The sequence below is a fragment of the Prionailurus bengalensis genome, chromosome A2 (assembly GCF_016509475.1).
Source record: "Prionailurus bengalensis isolate Pbe53 chromosome A2, Fcat_Pben_1.1_paternal_pri, whole genome shotgun sequence".
In the NCBI taxonomy this organism is placed as follows: Eukaryota; Metazoa; Chordata; class Mammalia; order Carnivora; family Felidae; genus Prionailurus; species Prionailurus bengalensis.
The window spans coordinates 120,950,942-120,977,013 of NC_057348.1; the positions used below are offsets into that span (position 1 = coordinate 120,950,942).

Sequence of the window (26,072 nt, forward strand, 5' to 3'; positions counted from 1 at the left end):
CTCTATGCATGCCCCTATTTTAGCGTTACTCTGTATTGAAATTACCTTAAGGGTAGGAGCCTCCATACTGTTTATACTTCTAGTATTTGAAACGGTGCTGCATCAGAATCTTAATTACAAGAAATCCAACCACCAAAAGTTTGGCTATGGTAATTAGATCCTTCAAAAGACCCACCTTCCTTTTCCTTAGAAATTTGGGTACACTTGTTTGAAAAAATACAGAGGACTGGTTGAGATCAATGACTCCCTTTGGGGAACAATCTAAAATTATTCCTTTGAGTGGAGCAGTTATGTTATGGTCATATTTACCACATTTATATGTGATAAGACTCTGAATATGCTCTGTTGGAAATTTAACACGAAGCTTTCATTTTTTTGCTTCTTTTAAAGATGAAACATCCTATTATACCGATTCATAATTCATTGGAAAGGTACAGTAACTCTTTTGGTTTTTTCTTCTTTCTAAAAATAGAAAAGTAATTTTTTATTGTTGGTTTAAAAGAAATAAAAATATGCTGATCATGATTTGAGGTGGTGCCAGAAAGAAACAGTATCTCATCTTCCACTTTGGGGTGAGCTTGAAGCCATGCAGATCTTACACTCAGCTCTGACTGCCCAGGGAGATGTCTTCATTCTCCCTCATCTGTGGATGAATCTGCCCTCCACATGTAGTAACTTTTCATCACTCTAGTGTGCCGAGGGTTGGAACCGCCTCTCGTGGAGGAGCCAGGCATTGACTTCAGTGTGCTTTTATCCAGAAAAGACAGTACGATTTTATGTTATTTAAAAATAAAAAGCTTAGGTAGCTTTACAAGTTGAATAAAAAACTTAATATCAAAATCTAAACTATTCCTCTAAATGATCCTTTGATTTTAGAAAAAAAGTACACATTTTCATAGTTGTGTTCTTATTATTTGGGGTCTTTATTCAGTTATTATTTTATATAAACATTCCTGTATTTTGACTTACTCCGTATATTTGTCCTTTCAAATTATTACTTAACATTTCATCTCTTTGTATACTATTGTTTGCTTTAGTACAAGGATTGTTCCAATTTGGTTACCGTTTTTTTCTTGTTCTAGATATTTCTACTGGGAACATCTTTGTAGATTTTTTGTGTCTGACATTTCCTTAATATACTCCTACATTTTTAATTGCTAAGTTGAAATATGGCATTTCTTTAAAAAATAAATACTTTTCCTGGAGTCAAATAGCTTAGCCCCTTTGTCTTTGTTTTTATTAGAAGGAAATATTTTTGTTCTTATTTGGCTAGATATAATCACTTACGATAAGGTATCATGGTTGTCCCTTTAACAAAATCAGCTCTTCTACTTGCCTGTTAAACACTTTTCCTGTCACCCCAAAGAGCAGCCTATTCTCAGGATGTATCCTGTGTTCTCCTGCTTCTTTTCTGTCACACGTAACTTTTTAGGGAGTATTCTCCCCTGACCACAGCATGTAGCTTCTGGACAGTTAACTGGTAGGGGAACAGGTAGGAGTGGCCAATGATTCTGAGAGCTGAAGAGAGAGAAAAAACTTCCCAGGGAGAAGCTGAGAAAAGCTAGAAAACTGTTAAATGTGTCCATGTAGAAAACTGATTGAAAACCAAAGAGCTGTCAATGACTGTTTCCTGTTGCTGGTGGGGAGCAGGAAGTTTGAATCCACTGAGGGTCCATGGAAAGCCAGGAACGGCTCTTTGATTTCAGACCTCCAGTTGGCAGACAGGCCTGCTTCCGTCACAGGCACATACCTGCCTTGGAGGCAGGAGGCTGAGACATTTGGCCGATTTAACAATAGTGGTTTCTTTTCTTTTTTTTTTTTTTAACGTTTATTTTATTTTTGAGACAGGGAGAGACAGCATGAACGGGGGAGGGTCAGAGAGAGAGGGAGACACAGAGTCTGAAACAGGCTCCAGGCTCTGAGCTGTCAGCGCAGAGCCTAACGCAGGGCTCGAACTCACGGGCCTCGAGATCATTACCTGAGCCGAAGTCGGATGCTTAACTGACTGAGCCACCCGGGCGCCCCAACAATAGTGGTTTCTAATCACTGTTAAAAGTAGTTGGTGCTTGTGAACCCTTCCTCTCTTTCAAGATCTACCTGTACAGTCTATTTAAGACCAAATAATTGGACTTTTTGCCTTTTTTCCTTATAAAAAATTTCAGGCAAATGGAGTTAAACAATTGTGAAAATGGATCTTTACATATGGAAATCAATGATGATGAAGAAATCCTAATGAAAAATAAGAGCTTATATTTGAAACCTGCAGAGATGGATTGCAGCATATCAAGTGAAGAAAATACAGACGATAATATAACAGGTAAAAATGAAAGTAAAGTCTGAAGCAAACCATTGAACAGTAGGATCTTGGGAGTTTGATTCTTTATCCATGATGTGACACTTGAGGCATTGGCCTCAAGACAATGTGCTAGGAGTGCCTAAGGCAGACATTAGCTGGATAACATAGGTCACTCCACAACGTTGTGCCAGCCCATCTGACCCAGTGTTGAGAAGGCAGAATGAAGAGAATTGACCTATTCACTGTTCTGTGATGTTCGTGGGCTGCAGCGAGCAGCAGTGGGCAGCAGCTGTCTGTGCTGACTTTTTAGAGAATATGAGGATTTCACTGGCCCTCTGCTCTAAGTCTCAAGATCCTTTGAACTTAAACTATGATGTCAGACTTAACAGAGTATACAGTTATGGCAGTTCAGGTTGCTGTCCTCCTGGTTTCTGGTAAGGCCTGCGGATATCACCGTTCACCAACCACCAGCAGGTTTTCACCCAGCCTTCTCTGTGTCCCTCGAGCCAGAGTCCTACACTTCAGGTCAGAGCTTGTAGGGATGCCGCCCTTTCAAATTTGCTAATTCCCTTGGCTCTAACCACTAAAACCAACTTCAGATCAGTCCAAGACAACTGTATTAGAGCTTTTAATTGTGTTGTAAGTGTTTAATAATTATTTTGGAAATAAAATTTTAAATAAGTTTCTTGCTCATCTCCCCGGAAATAACAAAGACCCTGTTTTTTTCCAGATGAGCTGGGGACAGAGAAGGAAGGTTTTCATAGCTAATAATCTGAGGCAAGCAATCCACACAGTGCTGATGTCTTATCCCTTGAGTAAATAATAAAGACGGGAATTTCTGTGGAAACAGTACTGTAATTTATTTGACCCAATAATTTTACTTCTAGGAATTTGTCTTCAGGGATAGTCAAGTTTAAGGACAAATATCCTTGGACGGGGATGTTCTTTATGACATTACAGTGATTTTCATTATTCATGGTAGTTATAAAGTCACTGTAGACACTGAGTTAGTAAATACTGAACCATTGCTCTTAGGGGAAATACAAAGTTAGGTTCCTGCAAACCCCTATTCACATTTTGGTCGTCGACTGATCAATGTGTATAACCTTGTTTTATGTGTGTTTCTGGTTAAAGACATCTTACTGAGTATGTATTGTTAATTCATTAACATTGAACCCATGGTCAGCAGTACTATAATGGCAGTGCTTGATTCGTGCCTGAATGGAGCTCACCTAACATATGTATTTTCTCCATAAGGCCCGTCACAGCCTTCTTACACGTCAGAGCACGAGACAGCACTGCACTTGGGGGCACTTGCAAACAACAAAATCAATAACAGAACGCACAAAGCGTGACCCTGTATAAACACACGCGTATGGTGTGAGAACTGAAGCAGGAAGGCAGTTTGTCACCTTGGTTGACCTCAGCTGGGAATGTGTATATCAGGCAACTCAAATGTTTCACCACTGTACACATGTCTACAAACGACTGCAAAAGTGCCACAAGCATTGGTTTTAGGATCACAGATAAACTTTATCAAGAATACAAATTTGCAAATACAGAATACACTAATAGTGAGGATCGACAGTATTTATAAACACTGAAATTTTAAAAACCACGTGCCATCCACGTGAGCTTGATGCAGTATTATATGGCCATTAGAATGGTATTTTAAAAAGTATTGAATGATAATGAAAATATTCATGATAAACTGTTGAGTGAAAAGTTTACAAATCTACATGTATTTAAACCCACATTCGTGCATGTGTGTTGTGTGTGTGTGTGTGTGTGTGTGTGTGTCTGTGTAGTATTTCAGACTCCGTGTTTTAGAAATATTCACTGAATGTGTGTTAAATTTTATAATAAATAATAAGTATCTCCTGTTCACAGTCCAAGGTGAGATCATGAAGGAAGAAGGAGAGGACAACCTGGAAAATCATGACAGCAGCTTGGCACAGCCTGGATCAGACTCCTCAAGTAGCTCTCCAGAATCCCCCTGGGAAGAAGGCCAAGAAGTTATCCCGACTTTCTTTAGTACCATGAATACCAGGTATCGTGTACTTTCTAAAGTCACTGACAGTTGGACACCAGCTTTCCTTCTGGAAGTCAATCCTGGTGCTCCTTTCAGATGATGGCGTACTATCACAGAATAGAGGAGATGCTATACCACGTGTGTGCTTTTCTGTTTACCTGTCTGAAGCAGCGGATGAGAAGGAATTGAATTGAGACTATACTCTGAACAAATTTTAGCTTGCTTTCATAGACTGTCTTTGGAAAATGATTTTATTGCACCATTTTATAATAGAAAAGCGATCACTGAAATCAGGCCAAATGACTTGCCCTACAGAGGGGCAGCTGTTTTCATGGCTACCTCTGAATTGCAGAGAGTGCTAATGTTGTATTTTCAATCTTTCCTCCTCTATATCACTCTGTATCATTAGCTTTAGTGACATTGAACTTCTGGAAGACAGTGGCATTCCCACAGAAGCATTCTTGGCATCATGTTATGCTGTGGTTCCAGTATTAGGTAAGGTTACTGCATTTGTCTTGAATTCATTAGTCTCTGGAATCTGTCTCACTGCTATTGTTTTGCAGAAGTATCCTGAACTGTATGTACAATGAAGTGACCCTTCTTAGCTATTTCTGCATGTCACCAGCCACGTACGTTAAAACTGTGTGACCTTAAGCGTTATTCCACGTTTCCGTTTTATTCCTGCTTGTGATTAAACGTTGACCACAAAGTAGTATAAGGAAAAATAGGAATTTTGTATTCCAGAAATCATACTTAAAAGCAAGCAAGAGTGGAAGTAGTAGAGGAACAGACCTTCAAATCCATTGGTATAATGAAAAAAATTTTACCAGTTAAAACATTTTTTTCAAGGGCTTAAAAATTGTATGTATAAATTTAACTCCAAATTACATTTACTTTTTATATAGAGTCGGTAGAACCAGGAATCACTAACATGTTGAAATTTGCTTCATGACCTATTTAGCTGTGCATCTTTTTTAATTCACATTTTTAAATTTTGTGTATCTTTTTTGAAATTGAGATATAACTTACATAGAACTTAAGTGTTATGATTCAGTGATTTTTGACAAACACACCTACCCCTGTGTAATCCGTATCCCTATCAAGACTAGAATGTCTTCAGCACCCCAAGGCGACCATTGTATTGATTTCTGTCACCATAGATTAGTTTTGCTAATCTTTCCTAAAATCTCATGTAAGGGGAATCATTATCTACTCTTTTGGATCTGTTTTTTTCTCTCAGTATAATGTTTTCATCCTTACTGTTACATGTATCAGTAGTTCATTCCCTTTTATTGCTGAATTGTATTCTATTAAATGAACATACCACAATTTGTTTATTTATTCTTCTATTGATGCACCTTTGCGTAGTTTCTTGTTTGGAGCTATTATAAATTATATCACTCTGAATATTGTGTCTGTGAACATATTTTTTCATATCTTGAGTAAATACCCAGGAGTAGAATTGCTGATTCATTGGATTCATCTGGTTAACTTTATAAAAAGTGACTGCACAATTATACACTTCAAGCAGCAATGTAGGAGTATTCTGGTTGCTTCACATCTTCACAAACACTTGGTGGTATTGGAATTTTTGGTTCTGGCTATTCCTGTGAGTGTTTAGGTATCCTTGTGGCTTTAATTTGTGTTGGGGAGGAAGAAGTTTATGCCCTTAACGTTCTTCTAGCTGGCCCAAGAATCAGATTGACATGAGACAGAATAACAGGAGAAAATCAAATGTAATTCCATACATACAGAAAATCCACACAGACATGAAATTTCAACATACAGAAAATCCACACAGACATGAAATTTCAAAGACAGACAACATGAGACTTATATGACATCCTGACCCTTAAAGGGGCAGGGGTCTGGGGACAGGATACAAAACGGAGGAAGATCATTAGTAGGAAGGTGAAAGGAGATGGTTGGAAAACCAAGGCTGCGCTGTTATGCAGATAAGTTTCTTAAGTAAAGAGGAATCTGCTAATTGCTCTCTTCCTGGAACAGGCTTTTCCTTTCCAATGTAAATTTAGGCAGTCAAAGGGAAGGTAAAGAATTTTTCCTGAATCTGCTGGGTTTTGATTGCTTTTCACTCAAAATAATCTTCATGTTCCAAGTGGTCCATCTTGGTGTGGCCTGCCCTTGACCCCTACACTTCCCTGATGACTAATGATGTTGAACATTTTCTAATATAATTCATTGGCCTTTGCTATCTCCTTCGTTGTAAAGTCTTTTCCAATCTTTAATCCATTTTTAAAAGTTGGTTAATGTTCAGGGCTCCTGGGTGGCTCAGTCGGTTAAGTGTCTGACTTCGGCTCAGGTTATGAACTCACGGTCTGTGAGTTCCAGCCTCACATCAGGTTGTGTGCTGAAAGCTCAGAGCCTGGAGCCTGCTTTGGATTCTGTGTCTCCCTTTCTCTCTGCCCCTCCCCTGCTCACGCTCTGTCTCTTTCTGTCTCAAAAATAAGTAAACGTTAAAAAAAAAAATTTAAGTTGGCTAATGTTCTTCCTGCTGAATTGTAAGGATTCATTATATATTCTCAAAAACATGTCATTGTAGACATATGTATTATGAGTATTTCCCTCCAGATTGTGGCTTGCCTATTTCTTTTCTTAATGTCTTTAAAGAGCAGCTTCTAACATTCCTGAAATCCAATGTATCTGTTTTCTTTTTATAGTGCTTTTGGTGTCTTAAGAAATCTTTGTTTATGGGGCACCTAGGTGGCTCAGTCGATAAAGTGTCTGACTTTGGTTCAGGTCATGATCTCACGGTTTGTGAGTTTGAGTCCCACATTGGGCTCTGTGCTGACAGCTCAGAGCCTGGAGCCTGCTTCAGATTTTGTGTCTCCCTCTCTGTCTGCTCCTTCCCTGCTCGTGCTCTCTCTCTCTTTCTCTCTCAAAGATAAATAAACGTTAAAATTTTTTTTAAAAAAGAAAGAAATCTTTGTTCACATCCAAGGTCATGAAGATATTCTCTTGAATTTTTTTATACCTTTTAGTTTTGATTTTATATTTACATTTATACATCTTGGACTTAGTTTTTGTATGGTGTGAGGTAAGGGTTGAGAGTCTTGTTTTTTTTCCCTTTGTGATATCTGGCTGTTCAAAAACCATTTCTTGAAAAAACATTATTTTCTCTTTTATATTATTTTGGCCACTTTGTTGAAAATCAGTGAACCTTTTAGGTGTGGGTCTGTTTCTGTACTGTCTTCTGTTCCAGTAGTCTGTTTATTTTTTCATATGCTAATACTTATATTGTCTTAATTACTTGCCTTTATATTAAAGCTTGAAATCAGATAATGTAAGTCTTCCAATTTTATTATTCTTTTTCAAGATTGTTTTGGCAATTCTAGGTCCTTTGCATGTCCATATAAATTTTAACTTTTCAATTTCTATTGAAAAGGATTTTGATTAAGATCATATTGAATCTGTAAACCAATTAGGAGGAAATTTACTTCTTAAATAATTTTGAGTCTTCTAATCTGGAAGCATGCTATTTCTCTCCATTTACTTAAGTCTTTATTTTCACAATGTTTTGTATAGTTTTTAGTGTAGGTGCCTTATACATTTTTGTTAAGAATAAATTTTAGAATTTTATGATTTTTGATGCCATTGTAAAAAGTATTTCATCTTCCAGTTGTTGATTGACAGCATACAGATACAGTTGACTTTTGTGTATTTTATAATATTTTATAATCATGAGTGAGTTAATTTTATAGAATACATCTTCAGTGTTTATTGAAGTTGTATCTTTTTTTCCTGTACTTTTGTTAATAATAGTGAATTACATTGTTTGGATGAATTTAAGTCTACTGTCTTGCTATTTCTATCATCTTGCTGTTTATTTTCTATTTGTTCTATCTGTTCCTTGTTTCTTTTTATTCCCTTCTTAAATTCTAGCCAATCAATTAATTTTTTATTATTCTGTTTTATTTCCTATTTTAGCTTTTTAGCTACCTATCTTTGTCCCTGCCTCTTCCCTTTTTCTTTCTTCCTTTCCTTCTTTTTTTTTTTCTTGGATCAATCAGGTGCTTTTTAGAACTCCATTATTTTTTCTCTTCTGGCTTTTTACCTCTACCCTTCGTTATTTTTTTAGCTGCTCCTGTCCCACAGAAATATTCGAACCACATACATGATTTTAAATTTTCTGGCAAACACATTAAAATAGTAAAACGAAACAAGTGAACTGATTTTTTAAACTAATTTTAGTATATTTTATATAATTTAGTATATCCAAAATATTATCTTAACTTGTAATCAATATAAAGAAATGGCTAATGAGATATTTTGCCTTCTTTTTTTGATACTGAGTCTTTGAAATCTAGTAGTTTATACTTCTAGTACATTTCAAGTTGGAATAGCTACATTGCAAGTGATAGGTGGCCACATATTTAGTGGCTGCCATATTGGACAATGCAGCCGTAAAGATTACAATATGCACTGTGAACATATCAGATTATCCTCACTTGACACTTACTTAGGACCTTATTATAGTTACCCCGGAATGGTGTGTAATAGAAAAAAGTGATGATAGTGTCCTAGAAGCCTTTGAAACTTATGTTTGGGAAATGATTTAAAAGCAAAAAAAAAAAAAAAAAAAAAAAAAAAATGGGGGGGAAAAAACATGCTAAATTTTGTCACTGTAAAAAATACTTTCCACTTGAAATCGTTGCTTTTTTAAAGATGTTTTCAATCTTTTCTTCTAGACAAACTTGGCCCTACGGTGTTTGCTCCTGTTAAAATGGATCTTGTTGGAAATATTAAGGTGAGTGTACAAGCTTGTCTCTACAGAGACCATATCATATATTTGGAGGGAGTAGTGCATGAAATCTCATTCAGAAACACATGATTGTTGACTTTATACTCAAGATGAAAAGTACAGGCCAGCTGTGAGAAAGGTTCTGAGGCAGAAAAAAAAATACTTTAGAAACAGTATTTTTAAAACCTTGAGACTATTTAATTCTAGCTTAAGCCTCATGAGAATTCTCAAACAAAGGAGTGCCTGGGTGGCTCAGTGGGTTGAGCATATGACTTTTGATTTCAATTCAGGTCATGGGATCAAGCCCTGCATCAGGCTCTGCACTGGGCATGGAGCCTGCTTAATTTTACTCTGTCTCTCTCAGGGTGCCTGGGTGCTCAGTCGGTTAAGCGTCCTACTCTTGGTTTTGGCTCAGGTCATGATCTCACGGTTCGTGGGTTAGACCCCACATTAGACTCTGCACTGACAGTGGAACCTGCTCGAGGTTCTCTGTCTCCCTCTCTCTCTGCCCGTCTCCTGTTTGTTGTCTGTCTCTCTCTCTCAAAATAAATAAATATTTTTTTTAAAAAGGATTCTTTCTCTCTCTCCCTCTACCCCTCTCCCCTGCTCTCACTTTTTCTCTCTCTCAAATTAAAAAAAAAATGTTTTAATAAAAGAAACAGAATTCTCAACTAAAACGTATTACCTTGAGAACATAAGGAAAAAGGTAATAGAGGCTTAATTTGTTTTGATTTCTTAGAGGCCTGCTTGACAAGTTTATGCATCTCCATGTTATACTGGTTTACTTGATAGCTTTAGCATTTTTAACTTAGATTGTTTCCCTGCTTTTCCTGCAGAAAGTAAATCAGAAGTATATAACCAACAAGGAAGAGTTCACCACCCTCCAGAAGATAGTGCTGCATGAAGTGGAGGCAGACGTAGCCCAGGTTAGGAACTCAGCTACAGAAGCCCTGTTGTGGCTGAAGAGGTGAGGCAGCTGGGATGGGGCAGCAGTTGAAATCCAGCTCAGTTGAGATGCTACCAGCAAAAAAAGTGCCCTGCAAAGACTGCTTCTGAGTGGGGGATCTAACCCAGTAGCCTTCTCTAGAAGGCCTGATGAAGAGAACACCAGCTCTTTTTTGTCCTTCCCTTCTGATGATGATAAACATTGTTAATATTAACAGTATATGTAAGATAGGAATCTTAAAGGATGATAGACTTGACTGGTTCTCTTTAAGTCAGTGGGCCACAAACTTTGGCAGCATCCAAGTCACCTGGAGGGCTTTCTTCAAAATGCGGATTGCTCCAGTCCAAACTCAGACTTTCTGACTCATTAAGCCTAGAAATGGGGGCCCAGAACTAGCATTTGCAACAAGTTCCTAGGCGGTACTAAAGCCACTGGTCCTGGGACTACATTTTGGAAACCACTGTTTACGTATATCAGATGAGAAGGGTCTAGAACAAACTAAAGGGAAATGACAGGGAAGAAAGGACTGCTATGTAACTTGACCTCTGTTGCTGTGTCCAAGATATTGAAGAAGCTGGTATCTGCCATTTCTTTATACTCATTCAACATAGTGGACGTTGAAAATAATATTTCTTCCTCTCTTTTGTTTTAGAGGTCTCAAGTTTTTGAAAGGATTTTTGACAGAAGTGAAAAATGGAGAAAAGGATATCCAGACAGCCTTGAGTAAGTGTCCTTTACATTTTGATTGATCCACTGAATAGGATATGGAATGGAGACCCCTAGAGGAGGAGACTGGGAATAGGGGAAATTTCTGCTTTTCCAGATTTCATTTGGTTTCTTTTCTATTTCATTGTTATTATTGTCTATTTCTTATATGCTCTGTTAAAAAAAAAAAAAAGAACCCATGAGATTGTGACCTGGTAATCTAGTTCTGGCTTATTAAAAATCAGTATATCTTAAAGAAGAGCTGAATCAATGCAGAGCCATCTCTTAATAGGAAAGCATAATATTTTCAAGAAGTGAGTTCCTCCTTATCTTCAAATACAGTGTACTTCTATAAAATCAATATCCCCAGAGAAGCTAGTTTTGGAGACCATAACAGAGAGGGCTTGGGGAATTTGCTCTGGAGTGAAATGAAAAATGGGGGGTTGTCGTCGTCGTCGTCGTCGTTGTCATCATCGTCATCTTATAGTCCTCAAATGCCTCGTGTTCGTAGTGGTAGACGAGACTAAGATGAAGGCCTTGGTCAAAGGAGGCCATCCTGTATCTCCAGCATCTTAATGCAGTGGCTGAATATTGTAGGCGCCTAGTAAACATTGGGTGGGTGGGTAGATAAGTGGTGGATCTATCAGATTAGTTTTGGAAAACACGAACGACTCGGAAGCATCCTTATAGTGTTCCTGACAGAGTGACTGAACTCTCACTCTCAGCCTAAAGGAAGTTCTCCCAGCGCCGGCCTTGAGGCATGAGGGGTGGGGAGTGGGGATTGAAATTCCATCTTACTTTGAAGCGCTATATTATTTTGATGTAGAGGAGTATGTGGTCAAGCTCTAAGTAGCCATGATTCTAAATAACGAAATTGTATTAGATGCTTCTGTTTGGGAAAGGGAGCCAGTATTCCCTGCAACATTTTGTCAGTGTCAGGAGTGAGCTCTTCCTTCTGTTCATCTTCCCTCTGGGCCATGAGTCCTGAGGGATTCTGCCCTCCATGTGATTTTCTGAGGCCTTCCTATCTAGAAACTTGCTAATGTGCCATGAAACAAAAAAAGCTGGGTTTTTTGTAACACTTTATGAAGAATTTAGACAACTTAATCCTCATATCAATCCATTTTACAGGTACCCCAAATTCTGAGAGATTAAAATACATGCTAAGGCCACAAAAGATCTGGAAGCAGAATCACTTTGGGCCCCCTGCCTCAAAAGTCTTCATTTCTCCCACAAAATGTCTTCTCCACCAACCCTGGGCTACCTGCATTTTCTGGGCTTCTCATATATCCCTGAATTCTAGGACAGTCTGTGATATTCTCCCCTATGTGTCCTGATTTCAGTACTAAAAGTATATTCACCGTAGCAATTCGTGCTCCCTAATCAGTATCCTCAAACTTTATGACTTTTGGAAAAATTAAGATCTTGGGCTCTCTGGATCCCACCACTTGATAGCACCACTTTGGCAATTTATTGACCTTTCTGTTTCTCGGTTTCCTCATCTATAAAATGGGGATGATGATACCATTTCCCTAAAAACGTTGTCGTAATGATTAAACAGGTTCATGCATATAAAAAGATTAGAAAAGTGGCACATAATAAACACTTAATAGAAAATAGCTTCTCTTGTTTATATTTTCATCATCATGACGTATGAAGTTGATAACCTGCCAGAAAATGGGGCTTATTTGTCCCAAATCAGAAATGAAAACTTTACAAAGCTCTGGTGCCAAACCAGAAATTTCTCTCTATGCGAACTTCCTAGCGTGGAAATTTCACACCTGTAGGTTCCTCCACTGCAGGAAATACAGAAGCTGTGGGATTCAGCAGTGTGCCTGGCGGGCTGCACCTGTCACATGATGCTGTTGCTGTGTTGCGGCTGTCTGTGTGAGGGGCAGGGGGAGTGCTAGCCTCCTTCAGCCCCCTCCTGGAGGCGGAAGAGAACTGCTTACGGGACACACAAGTGAAAACAGAGAAGCTTGGCCCCCTAGAGGTAGGGAGGAAGCCGAGGATATCCCCCTTTCTGCCCGACCTCCGCCCCTGAATCCGCCCTTTTTCTCCCCTACTTTTTACTTCGTTTGGAATCTGGGCCCTCCCAAAGAGAGGGCAACCTAGAAAGGGAAATGCTGCTTCAAAACCAAAGTCAGTTTTTCCTTCCCTCTCTTCCCCTTCAGCATGGTTTTCAATGGGAAGGAAAAGAGGGCTGTAAATTTGAGACTTTCCTTCTGATGTTCAAGATGGTTTCAGAAGTCTTCAGGATTTAAATCCTATTTTTGCTTGTAGGAATTCCCTAGTTTCCTGCTGCTGTTCAGTATGAAGAGAAAGTTGCTCTAAGCAACCCACTCTCCCCTCTAGATGCAGACGCAGCAAGCTCTGAGCAAACAAATAGTTTTATAACAAGGGTTCACACACTAGCTACTTTGAACCAACAGGCTCCTTGATGCGAATTTCTTCTGGGCTAACCACGTCTCTTCTCATTTTGAAAGCATTACCTTTATAAGTAGAACTGATATCTTGTCTGAAATTTAGGAATATAGGTAAAAGAGAGGGTATATGCCTATATTTGTATAAGCAAATTAGCTTCCATGTTTTAAGTTCTAAAATTGAATGTGAATCATTGTAGTAACAGCTACTATTTACAGAGCACACAGTGTAGGAATGGCACCAGGTTCTTGATAAACATTTCATTTAGTCTTCCAGATACTCCTTTTGTACAGTGAGTAAACTGAGGTCTAGAGAGGAAAAGTACCTTCCCTAAGGTCTCCAATCTAGATCAGTGGTTCTCAAAGTGGTCCCAGGAGAGCATCTTCATCACCTGCAAACTTAGTAGAAATGCAGACTACCAGGCCCCACCCACACCTGCTGACAGCAACTCCAGGGACACGGGGCACTTAGCAAGTCCTTCAGGTGATTCTAATCCATGATAAAGTTTGGGATCCACTCATCTAGAGCTAGGACGTTGAAGGTACCTGTCACTAGGCTACATTTTGATTATTTGCGAATTTTGATTGCATCTGAATGATTAACCAATGAACTGAAATAAAAGTGCTGAAATTAGTGCCATAGCACTAATCAGTTAATTTTGCCTCCTTTTCATGATAGTTAGCTAGTTGTCCAATGACAGGGAAGTTTTCCTAATCTAGAAACAGCAAGATAGTAGGGATAAATTACGGATAAATCTTGACTAGTACTCCCAAATTTGAAAACACTGCTTAAGACAGGTTTTGAGGTAAATGTTCATAAAACTTATATGATCTCAGTGGTCTTAAAAATGGGGGGTGATACAGGGGCGTCTGGGTGGCTCAGTCAGTTGGGCGTCCGACTTAAGCTCAGGGCATGATCTCACAGCTTGTGAGTTTGAGCCCCGTGTCGGGCTCTGTTCTGACAGCTCAGAGCCTGGAGCCTGCTTCAGATTCTGTCTCCTTCTCCCTCTGTGCCCCCCCCCACAACTTGTGCTCTGTCTGTCTCTCTCTCAAAAATAAACATTAAAAAAAAAGTGAAAGAAAGAAAGAAAGAAAGAAAGAAAGAAAGAAAGAAAGAAAGAGAAAGAAAGAAAGAAAGAAAGAAAGAAAGGGAAAGAAAGAAAGAAAGAAAGAAAGAAAGAAAGAAAGAAAGAAAGAAAGAAAGAAAGAAAGAAAGAAAGAAAGAAAATGGGGGTGGGGGTGATATAGATAAAATCCTAAATGACGCATTGGAAGCCTTGACATGTATTAACTCTCTGGAGAATGTAAGTATAGTCATTATATTGCCGAAGTTTTGTGGCCTAGACTGAGTATCCAGCATCTGGAGGCCTTAGGCCTTATACTGCCCCCTTTTGCATTTGAACCATTACTTGGATTTCCTGTCATAATGATCAGAGCGGATGGTCTCGTGTCAAGGGCTGCTCTTGAACCCGTAGATGCCCTATGGCATTCTCTAGAGTTCATTCTAAGGGAAGAGTTAGGTCCACAAGGCAGATGTGTTGAATGGTCCACCCTATAGCTGAACCCCCTCCATTCACAGATGCCACGTCAAAATGAGCTTTTGGAAAGCCTCCTTGTAAGTAGAAGGCAGAAAAGTTGCTCTGGCATTCCTGTACCATTATACTATGTTATATGCTCTGCACTGTCCCCTAAACGGGATAGCATATTGCCACATCCCTCACCCCGGGATGATTCCATCAATGTCAGGTAGACATTGACCCAGAATAAAAACTTTAGTAGGGTGCTCAGTTGTGTGTTTAATATGAAAGGCTTTTACAGGCAAGAAGAGCTGTGTGAGAGAGCTAAAGTCGGAACTCATGATCTGATATTTAGCACCAAATCATAACTTGACTAGTTATTCTGAAAATACCATGAAATAGGAATCAAATCCTGCCCTCTCCCAAACTACTCACAGCCTGTGCCTTTCTTGAGTGGCAGGCTTGGCTTACAATGCATGTTTTTGTCTTCATAATGCCTAGAGTTAACAAGGGGTAACTCTGGGGACTTGCTTCACTTCTGTCCATTGGTTATTATTTGACTTTCCTTCATACATTCATTTTGTCTGAGGCTTGGTCACTACAAAGAATTCAGTACTCTCCTAGTAGCTCAGTTTTTTGTTATTTTTGGTTTTATCATAAATATTTCAGACATTTCGCAGATATCTACCATTTGACCAAATATATAAAATAGTTCTATAGTGTACCCATGTATCCCTTGACCCCACTAGTCCTTATATTCTCCAGAGAAGATCTTCACCCTGAATTTGCTATTTATGGTCATATGCGTTTTTATAATTTTTCTGTACATTTATGTGTCTATAAATAGTATTGAGGATTGTACTGCAAGTGTTAAACTCATATACTGTACATTGTATACAAATTCATTCAGTATTATTTTTCAGATTTATTCACTTTCCAACCTCTCTTGGTTCCTGATTCTTGCCAAGCACTGGCTAGCATGGTCCATTTGCAGAGCTAAGATGACTGTCATCTCTTTTTATTTAAAAAAAAATTTTTTTTTTCAACGTTTATTTATTTTGGGGACAGAGAGAGACAGAGCATGAACGGGGGAGGGGCAGAGAGAGAGGGAGACACAGAATCGGAAACAGGCTCCAGGCTCTGAGCCATCAGCCCAGAGCCCGACGCAGGGCTCGAACTCACGGACCGCGAGATCGTGACCTGGCTGAAGTCGGACGCTTAACCGACTGCGCCACCCAGGCGCCCCGATTGTCATCTCTTAAACTCAGTGAATGATTGATTCCACCTTTCCCGGCTTTGCTTATATACTTTTTGCGATCTCTCTTAAAACTTAGATTTGCATTTCTCCTTTGTCTTCTTTACAACCCAAAGTAACTTGACAAATTCTTAACCAGTTACAGATTGACAGTAGAGAAACTGTCATACTCAGTTCCTGGACAGAACAGCATGTACCAACAGTAAGGGAAAAGTTGTTCTCTCTCGCATGCTATAACAGGTTTAGGCAAAATCAATCACTAAATACCTCAGCAAATTTCTGGAGCACCTGGCTGGCTCAGTCAGTGGAACATGTGACTCTTGATCTCAGAGTTCTAGGTTTGAACCCCACACTGGGTGTAGAGATTACTTAAAAATAAAATCTTTTATTATTTTTAAAAATATTTACTTTGAGAGAGAGAGAGCGCAAGCAGGGGAGGGGCAGAGAATGAGAGGGAGACACAGAATCCGAAGCAGGCTCCAGGCTCTGAGCTGTCAGCACAGAGCCCGATACAGGGCTTGAACTCACAACCTTACCTGAGTCGAGGTTGAACTCTTAACCGACTGAGCCACCAGGCACCCCAAAAATAAAATCTTTTAGAAAAATAAAAATAAGTAAATGCCTCGGCAAGTTTCTGAGTTACCAGTAAAGAAATCGGATTTATTTTATTTCCAGAATAAGGTTCTGATTCTTGCTGGAAAAAGGACATTTTTTATTTTCATTATTTTGTTTCACAAAAAGTACACATTAGTTTTTTAGCAGAATGGTTTAATGTGACAAGAAGAATGCCCCAGTTCTCATTGCTTTTAGCTTTGTGATCTTGGGCAAATCACCATCTCTCCGGGTCTTCTGTTTCTTCTTTTGTAAAAGGAAAAGAATTGGGCAAGGTGATTGTCATGGCTTCCTACTCAGAAATTTTGACTCAGTCTCTGAGGAACTGACACATCTCAAAGATCTGGGAGAAGGGGATCATTTATGTCTCTCAGAGGCCAAAAATACTTCCAGGTTATAGAACATGTATTATGATAATGAATGGATATTACAGTGAAGATTAATGTGTTTCATTATCTAATCTTCTCTAGGTAACCAAAATAGGTCAGGCTTAGACTTCATTTTATTTTAATGTAGCCTCACGTGGCAGGGATATTTGCAGCCCTAGAAGTCAGCTAAGGACTTTGGCAAGACTTTTTTTTTTTTTTTTTTAACGAATTTTCTTTCATTTGTTGGTTTGTTTTGTTTTTTTTTTTTCAACATTTATTTATTTTGGGGACAGAGAGAGACAGAGCATGAACGGGGGAGGGGCAGAGAGAGAGGGAGACACAGAGTCGGAAACAGGCTCCAGGCTCCGAGCCATCAGCCCAGAGCCTGACGCGGGGCTCGAACTCACGGACTGCGAGATCGTGACCTGGCTGAAGTCAGACGCTTAACCGACTGCGCCACCCAGGCGCCCCTCATTTGTTGGTTTTAAATTGCAATAGTGTTCTTCCCGGACCTGGGAAGGGACCCAGCCCAGATTCTCTGGTTCCTTCTTCTCCTGTTAGACTAGCCGGCCCACATTTTACCCAGCGGCAGAGTTCTTCTCTGGCAAGGTGTGGGCACAGCGAGGCAACTGCCTCCAGAAGGGCTGGGCGGGAGGACACAGATCATGCTGCTGTGCAGGAACACTCCCCCGTCCTGAGCCCAGACCGCCCACGTTATTGGGACTTATGGCACCTGTGTTTTCCTGCTGTCCTAAGGAAGGTGGCACGAAGTCGAGTTTCTGGGCTTTTTTAAATGGTTGACTCAAGTAGCAAAGCGTAGGAAAGGTGTAAGCCCGTGAGGTTGGCGTAGCACTCACTGGATCCCAAGCCTTTGTAAACAGGCAGTTTGTCCAGCCAGGAATGCTTTGGAGCCCAAGACTGAGGACCAAGATGGCTGTGTTTCCGGCCTAGCATAATGAAGTGTAAATCTCACCTTGTTACTTCCCTGACCACAATTCCAAATCAGAATGGTCACGACTGTTAGGAGAAAATAACACAGTCTGTATAGGAAAAAAGACTAAGAGAGTGAACCCCCCCGGAATGCCCACCTGGTTATCTCTGGGAGGCATGATTATAGGTTTCTTTAGTTCCCTCCTTTGGGTGTTTTCCTTCTTTTCAACAATGAGCATGAATTACTTGTGAAATTAGAAACAAGCAGTTAGGTGTTATATTTTTTTAGAAGCGCCACTGTGCCTCCAGTGGGAAATCCAGAATCCTTGGCACGGCATGTAAAGACCCTCACCCTTCGGCCCCAGTGATCTTCAGCCCCAGCGAACTGCTCCCCTGTGCACAGTATGCCACTGTCCCTCACAGTTCCTTGGTGCTCCCTGCAGCCCCAGCCGCCACCCTTCTCTCTGCCCTCGACAGCTTTTGGGACTCCTTTGGAGAATTCCTTGTCTACATGCCCACAGGCTGGGTTCGTTTCTCTCTCTTCTCTGTGTTCCTACAGAAAGAACTGAACACAGATCTTTACTATAGCAGTTGGCAGTTTACATAATAACACTCTGTCGAATGGCTGGCTCTCATAAGTCCGATAACTTCCTGAGGGCCATGGACTGACTGATTTTAAATCACCTAAGGATTTCCCCTGCCTTGCTCAGTAGGCATTGGTAGACCCTCATCCCATCGTGGACATCCACTGGCAGAGTTGAACATCGTTGAATTCCGTCTGTTTATTCATAATGGCATTTAATTCTTCACCTGGATTAAGATCACAAGAACTGAAGTGTTCCCAGTATTCTACCCCTGTGACTCACCTCAGGATGGAGCACCTGCGGACCTGTCCGCTGACTGGCCAGCCTGAATGGCTCCTTGGAAAGGATGGCTGGAAAGTTGGTTCTCTTCCTGATGTACCTCAGAGGCTGTGCCTGGTATTTTCTGCCCATCTGCACTGTACATTTAGTAGGCCAGCAACCCTTCCTTCACTAAAGCCTCATAGACCATCTGCAATGTCCCTGATACCATCTGTCCCCTTAGGGAATCAGATTTTAAGAGTGGCTGAGATTGAAGACTTGTATCTGTGAGCATGCCCTAAGTCTATTCAGACTGTTCCCCGAAAAAAAACCAAAATTAATCTTCCGTTCTCCTGTAGACTGCTCACAAGAGTCTTCTTCATACTTGAATTTAGTAATTCTTTATCATTTCTGCTTTAGCTTTACCAGCTGGGGTGCTGGCAATTCCACCTGTTCCTAAAACTTCAGATAACCAGAGAAATCTATCAGATTTCAAATGTACAGTCTTTTATGTCAAATATAAATTGTACTTTATGCAAACTTGAATTATATAAAATTGATAGTAATATATGCTACAGGTATTAAGAAAGGCTCATGCAAGTTTTAAAAATAAAAGTTGACACGAATTACATAATGTCAAAGCTAGAGGGCTTGAGCAAATTGTAAGATGCATTTAAGCTACAGCCACATGGCAGCACTGTTTTGGCCAGTAAAATGCAGATACCTGATACCCTTTGGCAGGATTCTGTGAACCACACTGCTGTTGACCACATGAAATGGTGGTTGTGGCCTTGGTGTCTGTTTTTGCATTATTTTAACATCTGCTCTTACTATAATTTGAAACATTTTTACATCCTATTGTAATGTCACCTAAACATTGATTAAATGGTGGTAGTACTTGTATCAGTCCGGAAACTAGCTCATGGAAATAAGTAAGTGTGGGATAAAGCTTAGATATGATAAAACATGCTGAATAAGGTCAGACAACCCCCGTGACCCCCTGTGCTGTCATTTAGGAATGAGTAAGTACTGTGAGCACTGGAGACGCTGCTCAGAAATGAAACGGAGCGTTAATGTAAGCGCACTGTGGTGACGTTAGACCTGTGCCTCCCGAGAATGCACTTACTCCTGTGGAAGGATCTGTTCTGAATTTTGCGTATATTATTCAAAGCCTTCAGGAACACATCCTTGAACAACATGCAGTCATTTTGTTCTTCAGATTTTTTTTGTAATTAAAATTATTATATGCAAGTTTTTAAACCCCATTTTCAAACACATTGGGACAAAATTCATAGGTTTCTATCTTTAAAGTCTTAAATGTGAATGACTTTTACTAATAGGTCTCACCAAGTACTTTATAACTAGCTTAGTAACTTCAAGCCATTCTTTCCACAGTAGCTTTAAAGGTTTCTAGGTTTGATACTGCATATCCAGGGTCATAGGGACATCTAGAACAAACATTTGACATCCCAGAATAGAATGTTAGAATTGAAAAGAAACTCAGAGGTTACAAAGAGGGAAACAGAGAGGACAGCTAAGGGACTGGCTCAGGGTCACACAACATTCAGAGAACTGCATTTTTATATTCTTTTTTTTTTTTTTAAACATTTATTATTTATATTTGAGAGACAGAGACAGAACATGAGCAGGGCAGGGAGGGGAGAGCAGAGAGAGAGGGAGACACAGAATCCCAGGCAGGCTCCAGGCCCTGAGCTGTCAGCACAGAGCCTGACACGGGGCTCAAACCCGCGAACCGTGAGATCACGACCTGACCCGAAGTCAGACACTTAACTGACGGAGCCACCCAGGTGCCCCTGCATTTTTATATTCTTATAGTGTATTTCTATTTGTATTTAGTGTAGCTTTTCCAGTATCCTCTCTGCACGTTTATTTCCTGATATGTATGGGACTTTTCCCACCATGAAAATAAAAAGAAGTTCAGATACATTTGCCCAAGGGAAGAGTGGAACTATCTGTGTTTCTTAGGGAAAAAAAAAAAATTGTGTAAGGCTTTTTTCCTACTCAAGACTCTTGGGATACACAATCTTGTAATTAGACTTTTTTCATCAGCTTGTAATACTAACAGTATCATGCTACCGTGTACATTAGAAAGGACGTGATATAAACAGCACATCAAATTCTGGTGAAATTGTGGTTCATGGCGTTTTTCTTCTTTTCAAGATAACGCATATGGTAAAACGTTACGGCAGCACCACGGCTGGGTAGTTCGAGGGGTTTTTGCGGTAAGTGATCCTGCCTTCTATGTTCTGATGGTCACAGCAGGGTGGTGTGTGTGTGTGTGTGTGTGTGTGTGTGTGTGTGTGTGTGTGTGTGCATGCGCGCATAGCATTTCTATTTGCTTTGTTCTCAAGAATAGGAACATAATGTTGCCTATTTAAGTCTATGTAGATCTTTTTTTGTGTGTAAATGTTGGGGAAAAAAAAGCGTCTGGAATAAAGAAGACTGTTAACATGCTTTCCCCTGTCCACCTCCAATGACATTGTGGGAATTTGCCACAGAAGTGGTTGCCTTTCTGATAAGGGAGTAAAGGGTATCCATGCAGGGATAGGCAGGAAGCTGCCAAATACTCACCAATGATGGGAGATGAGTGGGGCCTTCAAGCTCATAGCTCCCTCTGCTGCCCATTGTATTCCATCCTGTTAATTCTAAGATTTTAATGGATTTTTCTTGCATTTAGTTGGATTTCGTCTTTGACTAATTGTCTAATTGGGTGTGCCAGCAGCTAGGGCTTCTCAGACCATTATTTTCATTGTTGGAGACGTTTGTCCTTGTGTGTTTGGGCTCCTGTTACTCCGCCACTCCTTCCTTGCCAGCATGTTGACCTAAGAACACACACCTGGAAATCGTAGTCCCCTGGACAAATCACTTAGCCTGCTTTTGTAAAATAGCAGGAGTAGATAGATGGCCCCTTTATGTCCTCAGTAATACTCTGTGATTCTGCCATCTGAGGAGAGGTCAGCCTTAGTCAGGGACAGCTGTGAAAAGGCAGAGTGCCGTGTGGTGGTTCACGAGCAGACACGTTAGCTGCGAGTGTTCTGCAGAAGGTCGTGGGACAAAAACAGCCTTGCACGTGTCTTAGTAATTAAAGGATAGGAGACATTATTTGCCTGAGGTGAGAACTCTTTAGGTCATGACTTATCAGGGGGCAGGTAAAGAAAGCGGGAAGAACACAGTGGAAGAAATAAAATGGACTGAACTGGTTTTGGAAGGCCTGGAGGTGGCTAGGCCCGTACCCCACCGCTCACCACCCACCGCCGTAGGAGCTAGGCTGGCTGCAGCTACAGAGTGCTCACGCTCACCTTCAGTATATGTTTTGTAATCACAGTAATAGCTGCCGTCTGGCCGTCGGATACCTTTGTGAACCACGGACAGTGCTAGGTACTTCCACGTTCATTATCTTAAGTAATCTCAGGATTTACTCTCACCGTTCTACAAGTTCAGAACTGTCCGTTCGAGTCCCAGAGTCCCAAAGTGCAGCCATGGCAGAGCCCAGGTCTAAACCCCCTCCACTGTCTCCGAGGCCACGTCACCACCGTCTGCAGGGAAGACCGCGTCCGACAGGCTGCCGCTGAGCAGTGGATGCAGCTACATTCATTGATCCCGGAGTAAACACTGACTGCTTGCGGGGGACGGAAACCCGCGTTCCCCTGGTTAGATGACAAAGCACAGGAACGCTGAGTTGCCCTATTTACAAGAAACAGCTGTGTGTTGTAGTTGTTGTTACGGTATAGGAGTCAGAGTTTAATCCTGAAATATTAATGATCCAAGAGACGTTGCCAACAGAAATGCAAACGTAGCAGAAAATTTAACATAAGCAAGGCTCTTTAAAAACAATTTTTAATTTATAGCATTTTCCCCAGCATATAGGACTTTAGACTCATTAAAAAAAAAAAAAAAGTAGAAATCATGGCAGAATAGAAAGGGAAAAAAATTAAATTGTCCATCTTCTCACCACTCCATACAAAATAACCATTTTTAACATTTTCGTGTTTTACCTTCTTACCTTTTATTTGTATGTATATTTATATATTCTTTTAAGATTCTATTTAATTTTATATGTTTATCTAAATATATATCTACTTGTAGGGATTTATATTTTTATATGTACATGTTTGTTATATGTGTAAAATTATTTTTCATACTCTGTATATGCATGTAAATTTTTTTATGTTTAGCTTGTGTGATTTTGTATTATCCTCCCCCCTCCCCCACCCCCCCCCACTTAACAGAGTCAATCATGGCCATTTTTAAATGCCATAAGAGTTTTTGAAAATCATTTTTAATGACTGCAAAATACTTCCCTAGTATGGAGATAATATGATTTATTTGCCCAATCCTCTGTGTTAGACATTTAAGCTGCTTCTGAGGCTGTTGTCAACAGCACTTGTTTATGTGCATTTTTGAGTAAAACTTTATCTCCTAAAAAATAGGTTCCTAGAAGTGGAATTGTTATGTCTAATGCCAAGAACTATTAGAACTTAGAATTTTGAGCACTTACTGTGTACCAGATGTTGTCTTAAGTGCTTTACATACATAAAATTGTTAATCTCCTAATTCCTAAGTATGTTCTCTTACTTTCCCTGTTATAGACAAAGAAGCCTGAGACACAGAGGTGAAGTAATACACCCGAAATTATAAAGGAAGAACATTTTGAAGGTTCTTGATAGTATTGCCAATAATTTTTAAAGTTGCTGGTTTTTAAGAAAATAGATTATGTTGAGCATTTGGCAACAGCCTCGTCAACAGAAGAGCTAACTCAGCCCTTGGAGCCTCTTACTTTTACTCTCCAAGTCACCCCTGCTTTAGAAAGTGTATTGTTTCTGAAGGTGCTAAGTAATTAGCAGAGGCAAATTCATTTAACTGTCTTAGTTCCTCAGTGAAACAGCTTCTACACTCCGGGAATTTGATTCATTTACCAGCCAAACAGTGAACTTTTATCTTCCCGCTGTTGTAATTTATGGCACTGAAGCCCAGTCCAGGCTCTGCCTCCAGCGTGATTTTTAATCATTGTTCATTTGACCTTTTTGGTTTCCTCTTCAGTTGAGTTCTATCACTGGTTCCTAAGTCGACTTGACTGCATCATAGTCCTGTAGGAACCTTTGGAGAGATACATAGTCTGGGGCCCCACTCTGGAGAAACATTTCAAAAATTTTATTGTACCTAAATACACATGCATAGGGCTTAATTTTTTTTTTTTATCAAAAGTCCAAAAGTTATAACAAAAAATAGCGGCCCCTGCCTTCTGTCCCCTCCTTCCCAGACTTACTCCAAAGAGGCTGCCACCTTCAACTACTGTGACTGTCTCTTCCAGTACCTCTGTAATCCTAAAAATGTTTACTGTTCTTTTTGGCCTTATCAGTTTTAGCCATTAATGTTGACTTTCTGTTATAGATTAGGATTTAGCTGTCTTTAGACCTTGCTATCACTACCTCACTTCCCCTCCCTCCACCTTGCCAATATAATTATATTACAAGTTAACATGATAAAGATGAGCCAAAATTGTATGGGTTTTTTTAATTTTGTTTTTATATTTTCCTTGCATCATCAAATCTCTCAAATCACCACCATTCTGAACCCACAGATATATCATACTATCTGACTATATGTCTTGAGTTTTTTTCCGTGAGACTTCCCTTCCAGAACTTTCTAAACTCTGTGCCAATCTTAATTCGTTGTTCAGGCCTGTTGAACTGCTGTGTGCCCTAGGACTCTTCCTTACAAGTTTTTCTGTACAGAATCCCCATCTCACCCTAGCTTCCTAAGTTCTGTTACCTCCTATTTCTTGATCTAATCCCTTGTTTTAGTGTCGTCCCCTAGTGGCTTCTGAAAAATGGTACAAGGGAGCTAAACATCTGAATTCCTGCCTGCCTGAAAATGTCTTTATTCTGCCCTTCTTTTTTTTATATGTGTATTTTTTTTAACATTTTAATATTTTTGAGAGAGAGGGTGAGTGTGTGCATGAATGGGGGAAGGGCAGAGAGAGAAGGAGACACAGAAGCAGAAGCAGGCTCCAGGCTCTGAGCTGTCAGCACGAGCCCGACATGACGTGGGGCTCAAACTCACGAACCATGAGATCGTGACCTGGGCCAAAGTCGGACGCTTAACCGACTGAGCCACCCAGGCGCCCCTATTCTGCCCTTTTTTACTAGAGTGATGCTCTGGCTTGTATAGAATTCTAGGTTAATAGTAATTTTCTCTCAGAATTTTGAAGGCTTCCTCTGTTGTCCTCCAGCTTCCACTGTTACTACTGTAGGGTCTAATGAGTTCCTGTTCCATTTACATAGACTGTTCCTCATCCCTCAGGGTGCTTCCAGGATCTTTATCCTCACATTCTAAAATTGCATGACCTTCTCCTTTTGTCTTTTTCATTCATTATGCTGAGTGCTGGGTAGGTCTTTAAATGTGAAGGCTCCTGTCCTTCAGCTCCAGGAGATTTTCTCACATTACGTTGAGATAATTGCCTTCCCTTCATTCTCTGCTCTCTCCCTTGTACTTCTGCCATTATTTGAGTATTTGGTGTGTACCGGAAAGTGAGCTCAGCGTGTTGTACATATTACATTAATCTCTTCAAATAAGGAAAGTGGTACCAGCCCCTCTTCTACAGAGGAAACGCAGGCTCTAGGGGGTTAAGCACCTTGCTCAAATTTCTCGAGCTAATAATGTGGGAAGATTTGGGATTTGAATCCGTGTCTCCTTCACCCAAGCCTGTGCTTTAACCACTGCATGATAATGCCAGTCAGCCTCCAATTGCAGAAAGGGAGTGGGGCTTATTCTCAAAGACTTGTCAAGAATAAGAAGGCTCAGGAAAGCAAGTGTAGCGTAATTAATTGAAGATTCCAAAGCCTCCAGAGATCTCAGCAGAACCAGTCCAGTGGATCCAGCCAGCAGATTTTGGCAACCTTAGGGAACAACTGGCCTACGAAAGGAAGAGAGCCATCCAGAGCCTAGGAACTGTTCCATCAGGGAAGGGGTGTGGTGTGGCAGCATGGTTGAAAAAACACAGTCGATCCTGAGTTCAGATCCTGGCCCTGGCCCTCGTTAGCAATATAATGTTCATCTGTAAACTAGGGCTATAAACAGTACAGGGTTCTTACACAGATTAAGTGGGATAAGATACGTTACAGCATCAGTGTACAAGCAGACAACAGGGGTAGCTCCCTTCCCTCTGAGAAAATCGTCACGGGTGCAGAGGAAATATTTTCCATGTCGGGGGAAAGAGGGATGGGCAGAGAAACATACGGATGGGACACAAATAGGAGAGTGAGGTGCCCTGGAAGGCTGGCCACGTGGGAACAAAGCCTGGGGGAGCAGCATGCACGCAGGTGGATTCTGAGCATTCAGAAGGAACGGTCTGGATCATGCTGTG

General features: G+C 40.3%; 1 protein-coding gene across 3 annotated transcripts in view; it reads left to right on the forward strand.

Annotated features, from left to right (window-relative positions):
• Positions 1–26,072, forward strand: part of PLEKHA8 (pleckstrin homology domain containing A8) — a 62,864-nt gene that overhangs the window by 30,664 nt on the left and 6,128 nt on the right. For 2 of the 3 annotated variants that reach the window (XM_043589179.1, XM_043589181.1), the window contains exons 6-13: positions 391–431; positions 2,163–2,317; positions 4,187–4,346; positions 4,738–4,823; positions 9,035–9,093; positions 9,924–10,054; positions 10,686–10,756; positions 20,867–20,928. In XM_043589179.1, the coding sequence (XP_043445114.1) occupies positions 391–431; positions 2,163–2,317; positions 4,187–4,346; positions 4,738–4,823; positions 9,035–9,093; positions 9,924–10,054; positions 10,686–10,756; positions 20,867–20,928 (765 nt within the window). Of the gene's footprint in view, positions 1–390; positions 432–2,162; positions 2,318–4,186; positions 4,347–4,737; positions 4,824–9,034; positions 9,094–9,923; positions 10,055–10,685; positions 10,757–11,869; positions 14,043–20,866; positions 20,929–26,072 lie in introns of those variants that run through there. The other variant, XM_043589180.1, reaches the window with a different exon arrangement.